Source organism: Balaenoptera musculus, chromosome 1 (genome assembly GCF_009873245.2).
Source record: "Balaenoptera musculus isolate JJ_BM4_2016_0621 chromosome 1, mBalMus1.pri.v3, whole genome shotgun sequence".
Classification (NCBI taxonomy): Eukaryota; Metazoa; Chordata; class Mammalia; order Artiodactyla; family Balaenopteridae; genus Balaenoptera; species Balaenoptera musculus.
The window spans coordinates 82351736-82369324 of NC_045785.1; the positions used below are offsets into that span (position 1 = coordinate 82351736).

Genomic DNA, 17589 nt, shown 5'->3' on the forward strand with positions numbered 1-17589 from the left:
TACCATTTCTTTCTGTTTTCCATTGAACTATTCAGTGGTCGGTGAAGATGGTAAGCCTTATGTGCTGATCTATATACTGTGCCAACATTAAATAATCACAAAACATTGTTTTGTTTAATTCGAAACAAAGTGGTAACGTACATCCCCACATGTTACCTTGTATGTCTTTTCTTTTTATAATTTAATCCATAGTCCAACACATGCCAGTACCTCTGATGTCATAAAATTTAATAATAATGTGGTTAACTGTAACTCATTAAGTTCTTAAATGTTATTGGGTGGAGTCTTTGTCATGTTACAGAGAGTGAAATTATAGTTAAACATCATTTTAAAAGTTACATGGTAGAACAAAAGTTTATGTTTTTACAAAAGAAAAGTTAAACAAAAATGATTTTTCTTAACACTCTTTAAAAAGATCATATAACTTTGTTTTGTAGTTTATCACAAGAATCATTAGATTTTCCAAAATGCAAGAAAGAAAGATTTCTTGCTAGTTTCATTAGAGAGTCAGTGCTTTCTTCTTGTCTACTAATGAATGGGAATAAAAGCACAAATAACTTAAATATCGTGTGTGTGTGCACATGTGTGCTTGCGCATGTGTGTGATGTTCCTTTATACATATGTTTTAAACAAATTAATGGAACTGCATTGTGAAGACCTAATGTAAAAATTATTCGGTGCTTATGTAGTTTCTCATTTTTTGGAAAACAAATGAGTCTTTTTCAGACTATTGCAGTTTGGCCTTTTATGAATTCCCATGTAGTAGAAGAGGTTTTTAAATGTCTCAGAGACTTCTTTTCAGCCATAGGAAATAGAGTGAGTTTAGTTCTCATATTCTATAAAGGAATATGTTATAATGTCAAAATGGGATATTAAAAATGCAAGTGCCTAGCTATCTGCTGTTAATAAATTTGAGAACAAGTTCGATTAAGGATAAGTGGAAATCTGGAGGATTTACTTGTAGGTAACTGTGAGTTTATTACAATACTATCAAAAAAACAATATTGAAATGTGTTTATTCATTTCATTAAATTTAAAAATATAAATTAGAAAGTTTTACTTTTGGCACAATATAATAGTTTTCAAACTATTATATACCTGTACCCCAAATTAGATTAAATCTGACAACTTACATTGATAATTGACCACTAAATTTAAAGGCACCTTGTAGGAAATTTTGCCATTTGTTTATTTAGGTCAGATTTGGGTGATTGACAGATTTTCATTTCTGGTGACTGGTAGATTAAAAAACAAAAGCCACTTAGAAAAGATGTCCTCCTTTTTTTTTTTTAGACAGGCTTGTTGAATGTCCATAATGTTCAGGCCATTTGCAAAAAATTTTCTTATGAATTAAATGTTACATTTGATCATGGCTTATCTGAAAAGTGAGTTTTATCTTTTTTAAAAGCAAGGGAAGCACTCTTATAGATGGTGAAATAAAGCTATTTAGATGTGTTATAGGAGTCAGTGGTTCAAGGAGCAAGGATGCATTTGTTGTGGGAGCTCACTTCAGCAACACTTAAAAAATTGAATTGCATATTCTTAAAATCCCCATTTTAAAGAGAAAAATGAAGAATAATAGTTGTCAACAGTTTTTGAGTATGTAAAATCTTACATAAATATGGGCTCATGTTAAATGGGATCAATAGTTGCTAACATTGGTCTGGTTGTATAATCTCTAATAAGATAACTGCGGTAACAATGACATGATTAACATTTAAGAGGAGAAAGACATCATTTGAATCAGAAGTTGCATCTAAATACTAGAACTGTTTCTTAAATGATATAGTTTCTTGAATATCAAAACATTAAAAAATTTTCAGACATTAAGCATCCTTCCTAAATAAGGATTTTATCTTTCTTTGGATTATATCTTTATTTCAAGAACAACTGAGGTATGCTATTTGGTTGTACAAAGGATAATTGAAAATAAATTCCTTATTGGAATGTAATTTCTACTTACATTTCACTTGGTGGATAGTTCTACTTTTTATTTTTTAATGATCAAGTATGTTTCGGTTCTAATGAATGGTTTAATAAATATAATCATTCAAAGACTGTGTAATATTAAAATATTTTTCATTAGTTATATTGCCTTTATGAGGTAAGTTGTTTAACTCAGTTATATAAACCTTTCATATTTTCAATCTGAACATTTGTAATATCCCGAGTATCACGGCAATAGATTTGATTTGGGAATGTGGTGCAGTATGTTATATAAAAAATACTTTGTATAGGTGAGAAATGTTACGTGTTTCCATTTCGTTGTTGTTGCTGTAAGAAGGTTCATCTGTATTTATTTTAACTCTGCCGAGACCTGAATATAATGTTATACTGGTAATTACCAATTATCTGTATCTGCTGATATTTTTACCTATTCTATTTCATGATTTTTTTAAAAGTGACTGGCATCTGAGCTCTTTCTTCAATATGATTGTTTTAATTAACATACACATACATATCTATGTAGATTTCTTTTTCTTAAAAGGAGGTGTTCGGGGCTAATTTGAAATTAAACTTAAAATTGATATATATTCTTACTTTATAGTGAGTATATTTTAGAAATAAAATTTCATGAAAATATCTTTTATAATGATTTAGATTCTCTTTTCAGGGCCCAGCACTAGAAGATTTCAGTCATCTGCCACCAGAACAGAGACGTAAGAAACTACAGCAGCGCATCGATGAACTTAACAGAGAACTTCAAAAAGAATCAGACCAAAAGTATTTTCCCATTAAGTTCTGTCTACCATCATTATTCCTTTCAGAGTCTACTTTGAATTATATGTTTAAATGTGATGTATAAAAGGCTTAAAAATTATACATCCTAATTGAAATATCTTTTGAGGGAAAAATACAGTCCTAAACTTTGGAAAATTGTGCTCTGTCATATTTTTAAAATGAAATGTTAGAGAGTTTCTTAGGTTGCAGATTACTTATTGGATGCTAATAGTATATATTTATGCCTTCCATAAATTTTCAAAATAGTTTGATGATTATCAAGGGTAGTTTCACCAACACTAACTACCTCTTATATTTTGATAAATTTTTATTTTGCTTTAGTATATAAATTGAGCTCAATAGAAATCTGAGGCTATAATTATTTTGTTTGCAGCAAGAATGTTGGAAAACAGTGATTACTTACAGCTTCAGATTCATTTGTAGCTTTAATTTTTTTTCAATTTTATAAAAAGTTTCTTTTAGTTCAATTTTGTTTTAATGAATATAGAGATTTATATATGATGAATAAAGGGTTATTACAGTGGATTGGTAACTTACTATCTGCTATTACACTGAAGATAAAATTGGAGCTTAAACTCTGACATGAGTGATTGAAGAGATTCATATTTGAGAATGATCTGAAGATAGGTGATATTAAAATAGTCAATTTTGTCTCAATAAAACTGGAAAAAACAAAGCATTAAGAGATCACCCTTAAAAAGGAGAACTGTAGGATGAGATGAGAAGAAACCTCTGTCATTTTATGTAACACATTTAAAGGATAAACAGAAGAGAAGGAACCAGTGAGGGAAATAATGAGACAGAGGTGAAGGGAAGGGAAAAGAAAATGTAACTGCCAGGAAATCAAGAAAAAAAAAGAGTATTAAGGAGTGTTAGTAATGTCAGATGTTAGAGCCAAGGAGAGCTAATTGAGGCATAATCTATAGTGATGTGATTAGAGAAGTGAAGAGGATGAATGACTTGAATTTAGAGGGAGAGGGGCAAGTTAAAGATGGTATAGATGAGTGGGAGGATGATGATGCTGTGAACTAAGATAAGGAATAATGTGTCTGGATGAGAATATGATGCGTTTGATTTGGGACATGATGATTTTAACAATGTTGAGGAATATTCTTTCAGTCCTTGATTAAATATATACAATCTCATTTAGGAAGCAAGAAATGAGAAATGAAATCACTTTTTTTAAAATTCTAAATGTTTTAAAAGACTGCCTCCATAAATTACTAACTATATACATGATCAGCTTCGTGCAGATTATCTTTAATCAGGTAATGTTTGATTAAAGTTAAAGAGATATGACTTTTAAGATTAGGCTGCACATGAGTCCCCAGAATCAAATGAAACTCTTTTATCTGGGAACATGTGAAGTAAATGTTTAATTTTATGTCTTCCTGCTCATTTTCAGAGAAGCACTCAACAAAATGAAAGATGTATATGAGAAAAATCCACAAATGGGGGACCCAGGGAGTTTGCAGCCTAAATTAGCAGAGACCATGAATAACATTGACCGCCTGCGAATGGAAATCCACAAGAATGAGGTAGATTTGTTATTTAGCAGTTGTCTAAGATAAGTTCATTTTTATAAACTTCATTATGATAGATTGGATTTTGCTAGAATTATCTTCAAATATTTTAGGGTTTATGATCTAAAAGTAAGGTGTCATTATGATCTAAAAGTAAGGTACCATAATCTAAAAGTAAGGTATCATAATCTTTCTTTTTTTTTTTTCTGTTTCTTTTTCTTTTTCTTTTGGCTGAGTTGGGTCTTCATTGCTGCGGGAGGGCTTTCTCTAGTTGCGGTGCGTGGGGGCTACTCTTTGTTGCTGTGCGCAGGCTTCTTATTGCGTTGGCTTCTCTTTTTGCCGAGCACGGGCTGTAGGCTCAGGCTTTAGTAGTTGCAGCATGCGGGCTCAGTAGTTGCAGCATGTGGGCCCTAGAGCACGTAGGCTTCAGTAGTTGCAGCCCGTTGGCTCGGTAGTTGCGACATGCAGGTTCTAGGGCACATGGCCTTCAGCAGTTGTGGCGCGCAGGCTCAATAGTTGTGGCTCATGGGCTCTAGGGCGCAGGCTCAGTAGTTGTGGTGCACGGGCTTAGTTGCTCTGCGGCATGTGGGCTCTTCCTGGACCAGGGATCGAACCTGTTTCCCTGCATTGGTAGGCAGCTTCTTAACCACTGCGCCACCAGGGAAGTTCAGGTATCATAATCTTTAGAATTAATCCTTCGTTGAAGTTTTTTTCCTTATTTAAAACTTCATGTAAAACTAAACGTACTATTTTTTTAATCAGCTATCAAGTTGATCATTGACGAAATAAAGGTTTCCCTGATCTAAGAATTACATAATTACAAAGACCCAAAGCACATTTTAAATGTAGAATATTTTATGAGCTTTAAAATATATACGTTGGGCTTCCTTGGTGGCGCAGTGGTTAAGAATCCGTCTGCCAATGCGGGGGACACAGGTTCGAGCCCTGGTCCGGGAAGATCCCACATGCCTCAGAGCAGCTAAGCCCATGTGCCACAAGTACTGAAGCCCACACGCCTAGAGCCTGTGCTCCGCAACAAGAGAAGCCACCGCAATGAGAAGCCCGCACACCGCAACGAAGAGTAGCCCCCACTCGCTGCAACTAGAGAAAGCCCACGCGCAGCAACGAAGACCCAACACAGCCAAAAATAGAAAATAAAACAAAAAGTAAATAAATTAAAAAAATATATATATATATTTATTGAGCTCAGTTTTGTTTTTTCCCTAAGGCTTGGCTGTCTGAAGTTGAAGGCAAAACAGGTGGAAGAGGAGACAGAAGACATAGCAGTGACATAAATCACCTTGTAACACAGGGACGAGAAAGGTTATTTTTTGCATTTTATTTGTATTTCCTCCTTTTCCCCCAAACTTTTCTCACTGTTTTGTCCTAAACTTCATACAATTCTCTTTTTTCCTAATTTAACAAGTTTGGCTTTTAATAACTCAATCTTTGAACCTAAATAATTTTCTGTTTCTTTATAATAGCTACAGGTGAAGTATGAAATTTCATATTGCTGCTCAGTTCTAGTTTGTAATGCATCTACAAACAGAGAGGTAGGAACTTGGAAAATTCTGGGAGCTGTAGTCTAGAGGCATAGGCTCCCCAGGCCTGGGAAGATTGCCTTTAGGTTTAGATGGAGTTGGGTAGCTTATGCCAAAGAAAAATTTAACTGTCAAATTACACAAAGTTTTGTGAAGGAAAAAAATTCATATTGTTAAATTGGATCAGAGCTTCCAAAAGGCATTTTACTAAATTTCCATGTTTTCATACCATTTGTGACATTTTCTCCCTTTGGGTAATGTTTTTTTTTCCCCCTCATAATAAAATCCAACAAATTTGGATTCACCTTAGAGAAGAATTTGAGAGATCTAGTATCAAATATTGGTTTACTACCTAATTACATTGTAATTTGAGCAAATTCATTTTTAAAAATATTTTATTGGATTATAGTTGATTTACAGTGTGTTTCAGGTGTACAGCAAAGTGATTCAGTTATACATATTCATATATTCATTCTTTCTCAGATTCTTTTCTCATATAGGTTATCACAGAATATTGAGTAGAGTCTCCTGTGCTACATAGTGGGTCTTTGTTGGTTATCTGTCTTATATATAGTAGTGTGTGTATGTTAATCCCAAGATCCTGATTTATCCCTCCCCTCCACATTTAGCAGTTCATTTTTAATGCTCCCTGAGTCTCAGTTTCCTAAAATATAAAATAAAGATTAAAATACCTGTCATACAGGGTTATTAGTAATGAATGAAATAATGTAGGGGTCCCCAACTGCAGGGGTGGCGCACAGCAGGAGGTGAGCGGCGGGTGGGCGGGTGAGTGATGCTTCATCTGCCGCTTCCCATCACTCTCATTACCGCCTGAACCATCCCGTTCCCCCACCCCCGCCCTGGTCCCTGGATAAATTGTCTTCCACGAAACCGGTCCCTGGTGCCAGAAAGGTTGGGGACCGCTGAAATAACGTGCATAAAGCACCTACTAGTAAAATACCTGTGCTAGTATGTGCTTGACAAATGTTAATTTCTCCTTCTCTTCCTCTCCATTATCACTTTTTGAAAGAGTATATATCCTTAATATATCAAGAGATAGTCACAAATACACTGGTTTTTGTTATTAGGTAAAACCTAGATTAAAATAATCTAGTCCCTCTGGTTTGTGTTATTGGATTCCAAATTAAGTCTTCATTTGTGGCTTCCAGGCATACTGAAAGTACTGCTAAATCTCATCATGCAAATTATTAAAATCTTATTCAGTCATTTGATTCTTTAGCAAAATCAACATTTTTTCTCTTTTTGAAGTAAAAATTTACAGAAAAAATGCCTTTGGATTACCTGCTCTCTGGGATTTTCTTAGTTACTAACTTTCCTCTTAACATGATTAATTGGAAATTAATTTTACTAGGAGTCTTTTGGTTTTCAGTGACAGGATGAATACTCTATCCATACTGGCTTAAACTGAAAAGGGATTTTATTGGCTGACTTCAGGGAGAGCTTGATCTAGGAACTCAGATGATATCTTCAGTACTCCGTTTCTCTCCACCTTCCAGTTTTGCCTTACACTGTGTTGGCTTTATTTAAAGGCTCTATATGGTGATCTTCCAAAGCTCTTAAGCTCATATTTCTCCAGGTTCACATCCAGTGGAAAAGGAAGGGAGCTTCTCTGAACAGTCCCAAGCAAAAGTCTTTGTGTTATCTCTCATATCTTACTGGGTTACATGCCTACTAGTGAACTATTAACTCTGGTCATACAAGTTCTGTGCTAAGATGGACCCTCTGGAACCAGGACAGAGCAACTCTACCTGAAGCCTGTGAACTGAACATGGGTCTGGGTGGGTCCCCTAAGAAATTTTAGGGTTTTCTTGAAAAAAGAGGGGGTGATGAATCCAGGATGATAAAAACCAAATGTCCATGACATTTTTCCATTTTATCTCTGGACCCAGTGATAATGAGACATACTTACTGAATACATGTTATGTGCCTAGAACATTGTAATCTTTTAATTTTTTAATTTCAGGAAATTCAACAAAAGCATTTTGAATTAGAAGCCATACACACACACACACACACACACACACACACACACACATTTCAACATTTAAGAAAATGAAGACTTAATTTGGAACTGTGTCATGGTTATTTGATTCTCTGAATTGATCCTGAGGAGATCAACTTGTAGGTAATATAAAAAGTTCCCATGTACTTGATCAGAGATAATTTTGTTTCATAGCCCTGAGGGAAGCTATACTGATGATGCAAACCAAGAAGTCCGTGGGCCACCCCAACAGCATGGTCACCACAGTGAGTTTGATGATGAGTTTGAAGATGACGATCCCTTGCCTGCTATTGGACACTGCAAAGCTATCTACCCTTTCGATGGTATGATTTTCTTAATACACTGTAATTGATAAAATTGGTTCCTTAAAGTCTACATACAGAGTCATGCACTGTAGTGTCCTTATAGCTAAATAAGAAAACTAAAAGTGCCAGAAAATTATAATCCCAGTTCATTAGTGTGAATATTTTTGTTTTAACTACATTGCAAGTATAGAGATTTTTCTTCCGTACATGACATTGAAAGAGAATTACCTATGTTATCAGCATCCTAATAAAGATTATTATTTAATTATCAACTTTGGTTGATACAGAATTTCCCAACTTTGATGTACTCATCAAAGTTGAAGCCGCTTGAGCATGTAGCTCAACCCAGAAAGTGGAAGGCTGGTAGATATCACTTCAGGCTCTTCCTTGTAACTTGCTAACATTGAGCGGCAGGTACTAGGCAAATGGCATAGCTGAGTGCCATCACCATATGCTGACCCTGTAGGCCATATTTTCAGGTGAGGGAAGGAGGAAACGTGGTAGCTTCTGACTATGCCATCCTTCCCCCTGTGATAGTTGGAGAAGAGACTCTGTGAGGGGAGGAAGACACTGTGGCCCTCTCTTACAGGTTTTTAGTTACCCTTCCCTCTCTTGGACTTTGAAAAATCATTTTCTTCATTTCACAGAGGAGCAGAGTAACACCCTTACAAAGAAGTTGTTATAAAATGGTATATGAATTTAAGGCCCTTCCCTGCCCATCCATTGTTTTGGTTTTTAAATTGAGTAGTTTTTAGTTGCTGCTCATTCTGAGAAAATAGTATTAAATAAGATCTTACTATAATTTGCTACAGAGAGTAAGGGAAGGATTTAGCGTATGTTAAGTAAATATTCATTTGTGAAAACTGTTACTGCTAAGCAGGTTGGGAATGGTTGAGGGATTGGGAAGAAAGAGAGGCCTGAGGCTGATGAAGTTTTGAAGGAAGTTTGTGCTTTGTGGCTATGATCATTCTGCTTCTACCATCACCAGAGTTGGACCTGTATTTTTCTCTGCTCTCTCCTCAAATTATATTCTTTCCTTCTTTCTTCCAACCCTCTCACTGTCTTGTTACTATTTTGAACTTCATGAATTTTCTAGATAGCAGTGCCACTCAAATTTGGGGAAGGAGTTGGAGTAGTGAAATAGGAGTTTAGCATACCCTGTCAAATCATACAGTGTTGTTGTAGCTCAGATACTTCATCTGTTACATGGTGCTGCTGTTAATGCCAGCCTCATGGGTTATTGTGCAGTTCACATGAGGTAACTAAATGAAACTGTTGGGTAAACTACAAAGCATCATAGAGGTGTTGGTAATGAGAGTCAGTGGGCTCATAGTTCTATTACATTGAAATCTAGTAGGGTTCCATGTTGTTTTTTGTTGTATTTGTAACTTTTATTCAAAATTATTGCTATACTTAAATTATGCTTGTGCTGTGAAAACTCTCATTTAGGACATAATGAAGGTACTCTGGCAATGAAAGAAGGTGAAGTTCTATACATTATTGAGGAGGACAAGGGTGATGGATGGACAAGAGCTCGGAGACAGAATGGTGAAGAAGGCTACGTTCCCACATCATACATAGATGTAACTCTAGAGAAAAACAGTAAAGGTGCAGTAACTTACATCTAAACTAACCCGGCAGCTTTGTAACATGTATGACATAGGAACGATAACAAGATGAAAACACAGTCAGTGGGTGGGAAAACATAAGAAAGCTGAAAGGGCATCCAAGATTTATTGTTCACTGTGTGAGCTGATTGTAGGCTCGATCTCAGAGATGTGACTATTACAAGAAACTGTTCTCATGACGCTTTACCATTTGAGTGATGTTGGTGTGAAGCTTAATCGATGCCTTTTGCTTTATGTCCTGCTTAAGTCTGTGTGAAGGATTTGTGTTTTTCTGCCTTATAAATCATAGAATTTAATCTACTGGGCAGGAATCCATCCTGTAGAGGGGTAGGGATAGAAAGCTCCCTACCCCTCTACACTTTGCTTCAGGAAACACAGTGACTGTAGTGAACTCAAGTAAAACTGCTCTGAAATGCTTGCTATAAAAAGCTGATGCCCAAAAGAGTGGTTTGGTCTAGGAGTTTGAAATTGTAGCTACAGTTTCTAGGAAAAATGTAATAATAGTTGGCTAATTGGATAAAATACGAATGTAATCATTTTCTTTTTTGTCCTTATTCTCAACTTCGGTTTCCTAAAGGAAGAAAACAGGCACCTAACACATAATCTGTTTTAGTAGTAGGCTAATCAAGAGACGTGCAAAATAAACGGGCCTGGTCTTGCTCTTTAAGTGAATAAAATGGCTTTCTTTTGAGACCCAAGGATATTTTCAGGTTTTCTAGTAATTTTCAGTAATGTACAAACTTTCTTCTAAATTAATGCTTGTACTTTTCATCTTTAAATGTCTTTTGAGAAATACCACTTTAGTGATACTAGCATTTAGCAATTATACATAGAAAAGTGGATTCTAAATAAACTAAGATAGAGGAAATCTTGCATGGAGGAGAAGTACTGGCAAATTTTGCTTGAAAGAAAAACGACTTTTTTCACTAATTGGGTTGAAGGACTATATCTCTACCATCACTGAGGGCATTTCCTCATTTTAGCTGAATCGTCAATTATTAGGAGTTTTTTTTCCAATTAATTTTAATAAGCATATGTTGGAAACACTGTATAATCAAGACATGTGCAGTGCTAGTTGTGTAGGGGAGTAAAGTGAGGAAGCAATTAAGAGACTGGTCCTTAATTTTGCTCATGTTCCAACATGTTTTGGTGTTTTTAATAGCTGACTATAAAATGATTTTAGAGACATTTGGGATGGACACTTTAAACTGAACACTCCTTTTGGTCTTACCAAAGGTCTTCAGTAATTGTTCTTTTCTTTTTCCTCCTGGACTGCAGGTTCCTGAAGAGGGTTTCTGAGGAAATGGGCAAGATGTTGAAGGAGGTTACATGCAGCTGCTTTTGGGGGAGGGTATTAGAGTTGTCAGGCTCAGAGAGAGTGAGAGAAGCAAGTTGCATGAGTGCATGCAGACATGATTATTTTTTACTAACTTCATTAGCATTTCCGTACATTGTTTTAAAAAATCATTGTAATACCAACCCTTAAACTTGTCAATTACAGTTATTCACATAAAGGAAAAAAAAGCCAACAATGGCTAACCTTTTTTTCCATTTATTTTACTGATATCCAAATCAGAAAGAATGCAGAGTTGTCCTTAAGTTTGTCATATTTGACTGTCCCAACAGGACTGTCCATCGCAGCTCTGTTTTAATTGGCTTTTAGACCCATTGTCTGTTAGAATCCTTGCCATTTGTCAGTGTCTGCCTGCGTCACCTCTGTGCTTGCTTAACATCCTGTTGCATGTCTAGAGTGATCAGGTTTAGATTTTTCAGGCATGTCTTTATAATCCCTTGTTCTTGTCAAAGCCTTTGTTTTGTCTTACATTTGTAGTGCAAATCACTTTGTCAAACATCTCCAGCACTAATGTTTCCATCCTAGTATTTGTGTATGCTGCTATAACTTCCCCACTGCAAAACATTCCAGTTTTGGCATTATGAAGAAGCAGTTTGTGAACCTGAAGTATTTATGATCAGAAGAAAAAACATCTCTGCTCTAGCCTACAGCCCAGTTGAAAGAACTCTTTGAAACATGATACATCTTCAGCACCTCAGTCTGGGAAGAATCTATAGTCAGCACTGAAATCCTGGCATAATAAACACAGAAGATACTCACCACCTCAAGACAAAGGACTGTTGTCAGAAGTCAGCTGCTTCCATTCAAACGCTGCCTTAAACTAGAGTGCCTAAATCTGCTGATTGCCAACACTACCACTACAGTATCCCACAAAGGGCTTTATGTGTCAGCTCAGTGCGACCTCCATTAACTCGGCAATGCTGCTATAGCTGCCGATACAACCTCGGTAGGTGGCTTTTAGAGCTCTACCATGTTTGTTGGTGCATCTTCAAATTTACGCATCAAACTAAAGACATGTCTGAGTCCATTTTACTTAGTGTTTTTATGAGAGGTTTTATGGACCTCCCTCCCATTGTCTTTTAATTTGGGGTTACTGTTTTCTCATTTAATTATTACAATGATAGTCTGTTTCCAAGTAATGATTTTATTTGAACCACATACAATTTAGTGAAACTTTGTAATGATCTATGTGCACTTTTCCTTGTAAAATGGGAGTTTCTGTATGCTTATACTTGTAAATATAGTTGTCATCAGTGCCCCTATGCTCATGTTGCTCATGCTGTCCTCGCTCGCATTTGTGATTCTGTTAATGACTTGTATCTTAACTAATTTCTTAGTGGCATTTAATAGGGAGGTGGGTGGGGGTGGGGGGATATTTGTAACATGGAAGCTTCATTAATTTGGTTCTTTACTGTTTTGAAGGAAGAAAGAACGTGAAATGGTCTGTGTATTGTTGGATTTCAAGCAATATTTTAGAAACTGTGTGACTGCTTTAATAATTTTTCCCAGTGTTATTTGAATCGTACTACCAGTTATACTAAAGCTGAATGACAATTGTGTGAAAGTCGATGCCTTCGTAAGATCAAGTACGCCCGTTACACAGCTGACATGATAGTGTATTACCTTTAAGGCTAGTAAACTATGAAGTTTTAGATTTTAAATCTCGTTACAGGGTTATTTATATAATGTGACATTATTCAGTACTGACAGACTACATAAAGTAGTTTTCAGATCCAGTGCTATTTTTATTTTAAAGGTTAGCAATGAAGAGGAAACGTGAGCTGGCTGTGTTTGTCTTCTGTACAAAGCCTGAGGTGCTTGTGCTTTTTGGCAACAGCCACAGAGGGCAAAGTTTAAGGCTTTCTTGTGAGGACTAACTGTTCTTTTCAAGCTACTGTTTGTTTTTCTTAAAGCAGGATTTGCTTCCGTAGGAGGCAAGTTCCCTCACGTGGAATAGTGCAACCTGTGTATGGGTTATTACAATAGGAGAGACATTTGTACTTGCACAGTTTAAATCATTCTTAAATTTAAACATGTGAATTGTCCAAAAGAAGTCTTTAATTTTTCAGTAATTTTTACTCTTTTTGTGCACATGTTGATTTCTTAATGTAAATGCTTTGTTAAAGATAGTGTTCTCTGTTGAGAATATTTTCATGGAATAAAATAATCTTTTCATGGTCAGTTAAGGTGTATAGTATTATCTCTTACTGCTGTGTGAACTAAAGAGATGTAATGGTTTTGTTCTTGAATATGCTAAGTTCCAGGTAATACAAAGTAGATGACCAGGTTCCGTAAATGGAAGCATCTGTGTTGGGCAACAATTTTTGCAAAGCAGTTTTGAAAACTTTATTCTAGTTTTAGTTTCTCTCAAGCTTTCTTAAAGGAAAAAAAAGTTAACTTTCTTTACAGTGAATTTAAGTTAAGGTAACAGTATTTTTTAATCTTTGTTCTACAGTAGCTATGTTACACAGACTTTGCTTTTACACCATCTTAGCCTCTGCATCCATAGGAACTGTCCCTGTACTACATAGATTGATCTAGCCTCAGGTTGGTCAGCATTTCCCGTGCTTCTGCTTGAGTTCCTGATCAGTCAGAGAGAGCACCTGTGTCTTCATCGCATTTCAAAACATGGAAAGAGAATGTTTGCCACAATTAGTGTCACATCAGTGATTTTCGGAAGTCTTAATTTCAGGAGATTAACCTTTTTAAAAGGGCAAATCTGAAACTATGACTAGTAACTTCTAGAAACCCTAAAAGGGAATAAAACTCAGGGTTTTATTCTGAACAATGAAAGGTTGCAATTGTTGAGATGAAAATTTAGAGATCCACGCCAAGCTTGGAAGTAGGGACACACACAAAACAAAACAGCAGGAAAACAGTGTCAACCAAAAAACTCAACAATGAGAAAAGGACTTTTACTATCTGAACCAAGATCAGGGAAGTCAAATCGTACTTGGTAGGGAAAGATAACATCCTCCTAACAGTATTAAGGAAACAGTAAAAGGAAAAGGATCTTCAGACTTGTTGAAAAGGATAGGTTTTCTTTGTGAAGAAGGTATTAGTGCAGGTGAAAAAAATACTAAAAAAACCCACCAAGCCTATTTCAATGAGCTCATATACCTGGGATCAAATATATTCCTGAGTATAGCCACTGTCTGTAATCTACGAAACTATGGAAAATATAAGAGATGCCAAAAGATAGGGGGATGGGAAAATACACATTCTAAAAAAAAATTTGTTTTATGGTAATATGGTTGATTTACAATGTTGCATTAATTTCGGCTGTACAGCAAAGTGATTCAGTTATATATATACATTCTTTTAAAAATTCTTTTCCATTATGGTTTATTATAGGATATCGAATATAGTTCCCTGTGCTATGCAGTAGGACCCTGTTGTTTATCCATTCTGTAAATTTGCGTCTGCTAATCCCAAACTCCCAGTCCATCCTTCCTTCACCCCCCACCTCCTTTGGTGACCACAAGTCTGTTCTCTGTGTCTCTGAGTCTGTTTCATAGATAAGTTCATTTGTGTCATATTTTAGATTCCACTTATAAGTGATATATGGTACTTGTCTTTCTCTTTCTGACTTCACTTAGTATGATAATCTCTAGGTCCATCCATGTTGCTGCAAATGGCATTATTTCTAGTTTTTTATGAAGCTGAGTATTATTCCGTTTGTATAGATGTACATCTTCTTTATTCCTCTGTCGATGGACATTTAGGTTGCTTCCATGTCTTGGCTGTTGTGAATAGTGCTGCTATGAACATAAGGGTGCATGTATCTTTTTGAATTATAGTTTCATCCGGATATATGCCCAGAAGTGAGATTGCTGGATCATATGGCAACTCTATTTTTAGTTTGTTGAGGGACTGCCATACTGTTCTCCATGGTGGCTGCATCAATTTACGTTCCCACCAACAATGTAGGAGGGTTCCCTTTTCTCCACACCCTCTCCAGCATTTGTTATTTGTAGATTTTTTTAAAAAAATTTATGGCTGTTTTGATGGGTGTGAGGTGGTACCTCATTGTAGTTTTGATTTGCATTTAATAATTAGTGATGCTGAATGTCTTTTCATGTGCCTGTTGGCCATCTGTATGTCTTTGGAGAAATGTCTATTTAGGTCTTCTGCCCATTGGAAAATATAAATTTTGAAGAGTAAATTCTGGGAAGTTTGACAACTCTTAAAAGTGCTAGATAATTTTGTCAGCATTTAAGAGAAAATGTAATGGGCAACTGACCTAGGTCCTAAGAATAAGTCATGTCTAGTTAGCCTCATTCCTTTCTTTAGATACAAATGGGAAATTCTACAGATGTAATTGTCCTGATTTCAGCACAATTTCAGTAATTGACAAGATTTCTTACTCATTTTTGTAAGATTGTGAGAGCATTGTTGTAGAGAATGGGAGCTTGCAACGAGCTGATTTGGTAAACCTGAAATGTCAACCCTGAGGAGAACTTCTTGTAGAAAACATATGTATGTTATGAACCATTGTAAAATAAACATAAATCTGTCAACTCAAGAAATAGAAAATTATCATCTCCATCTCCTTCAAAGATAACCATTATCCTGAGTTTTATGTTTATTGTTTTTTCTTCATTTTTATCACGTGGATATTTTTTTCTAAACCTGATGAGCTTCCCATGTTTTTGAGCTCTGTAAAGATGGTTTTATACTCTGTTATGAGCAGGGCTCATATTCAGCCAGTGCACACTGATATAGCCACAGTTAATGCTGTAGAAATATTTCCTTACTGGTGGGTAAAAAATAATTCTGAAAAGTAGTAAAACTGTAGTTAATCGTATAAGTTTCACTACGTGTGGTTTATCTCAGAAATCACACATGACACTGTGATGCATTTCTGGTTTGAGCACTGGGGACAAAGTCGAAGGGCTTACTGTAGATACACTATTATTTCAGGTGTTGGGGAATCTTATTGGTTTTGTAAACCCTTGGTTTCATAAGCCCTTCGTAAGCCCTGGACAACTAAGCTGAGGAAGACCTCCTCTGTTCCTCCTCCAAAGAAATGCCTCATCCTGCTCAAGGGGAGGAGACACATCGAAGCTCTGGTAGCAGCTGGGGAGACTGGAAGGGAGTGTGGGTAGATACTGGTGTTTGGGGACATAGCCCCTTGTGGTGCAGTAATGGCCCTTTAGATTTTTTTTTTTTTAACATTTTGTTTTATTTGGCAACTTATTCTGTGGTGGAGGGTAGCCTGCCTTGTTCATTGAAGAGGTGTGAGGAGAGGGAAATTACCAGCCTTTGTTTAATACCCAGAAGAGTATGCTAAGTGACAGCACAACTCCTGCTCCCTTGGCTGGTCTCAGACAGGAGTATCACAGTGTCCACTCTCTTAACCTCTAAAAGTTCAACTTTCCTCTCACTTGCCTGGGCAGACCAAACTGCTTGGTCTCAGGGCCTGCAGAAGCCCTGGTAGACTGGCTCAGTTTATTTTTGTTCTCCCCGCTTTCTCCTTCTGCCTTTGTCCTAAATCATGACTGGCACCAACCAGCCATTGCTTATTTCTTAGTCGGCCAATGTGGGGGACACATCTTGGGTGTGGAATGAGACAGACATAAAACACAAGGTCCCGGTTCTGGCAACCAAGATCATCAATCCACACCCAACTTGCTCCCTCTTCCTCACATTCTCTACTCTCTTTCCTCTATGGTGCTCCTGCCACTGTCTCTTGCCATACAGCCTGCATCCAGATGGTACTATTCTGTCCATTGAGATGAGATGGGGATCAGCTGCATGTCCTCTCTCTCCAGGTGCCAGACAACACATTAGTAAATTAATAACTAGCAACTGAAAGGGGAAAGTCATTGGAAGAGTTTGCAGCCCTGTATTAAATCATGGAGGCATTGTTCAGCTGATGGCAGCCATGTCGAACAAAAAATTATACCAACTCAACTATTTAATCAAATTATTTGGAAATTATTAGTGATTGATGAATTGTGCCACCTTCATCACTTGATAAAGTGTTACGTAGTTTAAAGAATAAAGGGGATTATTTTACTTGTTGATTTGCACATTGATTTGTACATTAATTTATTCATATGATTTAGGTATTATTAATATCCCACTTATTATTTTGCGTATTGCATGGTATCTTCTGAGAGTTGCTTTTTTCACTCAACAGTATTCTAAGATTTATCCATGTTTATGCATAGTTCATTTTACTGTGTATAGTATTCCATTATATAAATATACAGAATTTATCCGTTCTCCTGTTGATGGGCATTTGGGCTATTTCCTGAATTTTGCTAGTATAAACAATGCTCTTATGCACATCCATGTGCATGTTTACTGATACAAGAGTTTCTCTAAGATCTATACCTAGGAGAGGAATTGCTAAGTTACGGGTTATATTTATCTTCAATTTAAAACGGTAATGCCGCATTTTCCCCTTAAAGTGATTATAACATTTTTACACACCTACAAGTTGTGTATAAGGGTTATTTATTCTC

The 17589-nt window shown here is 36.2% G+C and overlaps 1 protein-coding gene across 3 annotated transcripts in view; it reads left to right on the forward strand.

Annotated features, from left to right (window-relative positions):
• The window catches only part of FNBP1L (formin binding protein 1 like), a 120503-nt gene extending 107206 nt beyond the window's left edge, over positions 1–13297 (forward strand). Inside the window, exons 10-15 of one of the 3 annotated variants that reach the window (XM_036863675.1) lie at positions 2615–2724; positions 4148–4280; positions 5494–5588; positions 8004–8152; positions 9584–9742; positions 11041–13297. In XM_036863675.1, the coding sequence (XP_036719570.1) occupies positions 2615–2724; positions 4148–4280; positions 5494–5588; positions 8004–8152; positions 9584–9742; positions 11041–11048 (654 nt within the window). In that variant the 3' untranslated portion in view covers positions 11049–13297. Of the gene's footprint in view, positions 1–35; positions 51–2614; positions 2725–4147; positions 4281–5493; positions 5589–8003; positions 8153–9583 lie in introns of all 3 variants that reach the window. The other 2 variants (XM_036863681.1, XM_036863667.1) reach the window with 2 other exon arrangements.
• The last annotated feature ends 4292 nt before the right edge of the window (positions 13298–17589 follow it).